This window comes from Nanorana parkeri, unplaced genomic scaffold (assembly GCF_000935625.1).
Source record: "Nanorana parkeri isolate BGI_ZX_2015 unplaced genomic scaffold, ASM93562v1 scaffold3695, whole genome shotgun sequence".
NCBI classification, from domain to species: Eukaryota; Metazoa; Chordata; class Amphibia; order Anura; family Dicroglossidae; genus Nanorana; species Nanorana parkeri.
In genome coordinates, this window is record NW_017309963.1 from 2221 (window position 1) to 3273 (window position 1053).

Sequence of the window (1053 nt, forward strand, 5' to 3'; positions counted from 1 at the left end):
AATTCCATCATTAACACAATGGGACAAATAGAGTGCAACAAGTGGGAGGCTCAGTCCAGAGTTAACCCCTTCAGTGCTGCTGGGGTCACTTATAATGGGCACGGGGTGACAAACGTCCGGAGGGTTAGATTGGGGGATGGGCCACGTGTGGTGCAGAGTTGGGGGTACCCCGGCGGAACTTTCACCTTCTTTTCTTCTTCCTGCAGTTTGTATTCTGCAATCCGTTTGCATTGATTCCATATGGAACCGAGTGTCCCGGGCCCTCGGGAACCTGGCCGTGGACTCTCAGAACAGCCGAATCATTCATGACTCAGGTGAGCTGTGCCGGCATTGCTTGCCTTGGCTAGTCCACAGGAAGTAAAGATGGCGGTATGTATCCACGCCTTTGGGTCCCGTGCCCCCCACGTGTGGTGTCTTTGGGTCCCGTGCCCCCCACGTGTGGTGTCTTTGGGTCCCGTGCCCCCCACGTGTGGTGTCTTTGGGTCCCGTGCCCCCCACGTGTGGTGTCTTTGGGTCCCGTGCCCCCCACGTGTGGTGTCTTTGGGTCCCGTGCCCCCCACGTGTGGTGTCTTTGGGTCCCGTGCCCCCCACGTGTGGTGTCTTTGGGTCCCGTGCCCCCCACGTGTGGTGTCTTTGGGTCCCGTGCCCCCCACGTGTGGTGTCTTTGGGTCCCGTGCCCCCCACGTGTGGTGTCTTTGGGTCCCGTGCCCCCCACGTGTGGTGTCTTTGGGTCCCGTGCCCCCCACGTGTGGTGTCTTTGGGTCCCGTGCCCCCCACGTGTGGTGTCTTTGGGTCCCGTGCCCCCCACGTGTGGTGTCTTTGGGTCCCGTGCCCCCCACGTGTGGTGTCTTTGGGTCCCGTGCCCCCCACGTGTGGTGTCTTTGGGTCCCGTGCCCCCCACGTGTGGTGTCTTTGGGTCCCGTGCCACCCATTCCACGTGTTATATATCATCTCCATTCCAACAATGGCGCGGAAAGACGTGTCACATGACCATCCTTTGTCTTTTTAGCTTGCTCTGAGGTGGAGCTAGCACATCATTGCAGTAACACCCAA

At 59.7% G+C, this 1053-nt stretch overlaps 1 protein-coding gene across 1 annotated transcript in view; it reads left to right on the forward strand.

Moving 5' to 3' along the window:
- Window positions 1–1053, forward strand: part of ARMC5 (armadillo repeat containing 5) — a gene marked incomplete at its 5' end in the record, with an annotated part of 31500 nt that overhangs the window by 2056 nt on the left and 28391 nt on the right. Inside the window, one exon of the mRNA XM_018575250.1 lies at window positions 207–314. Coding sequence (XP_018430752.1) covers window positions 207–314 — 108 coding nt within the window. The remainder of the gene's footprint in view (window positions 1–206; window positions 315–1053) is intronic.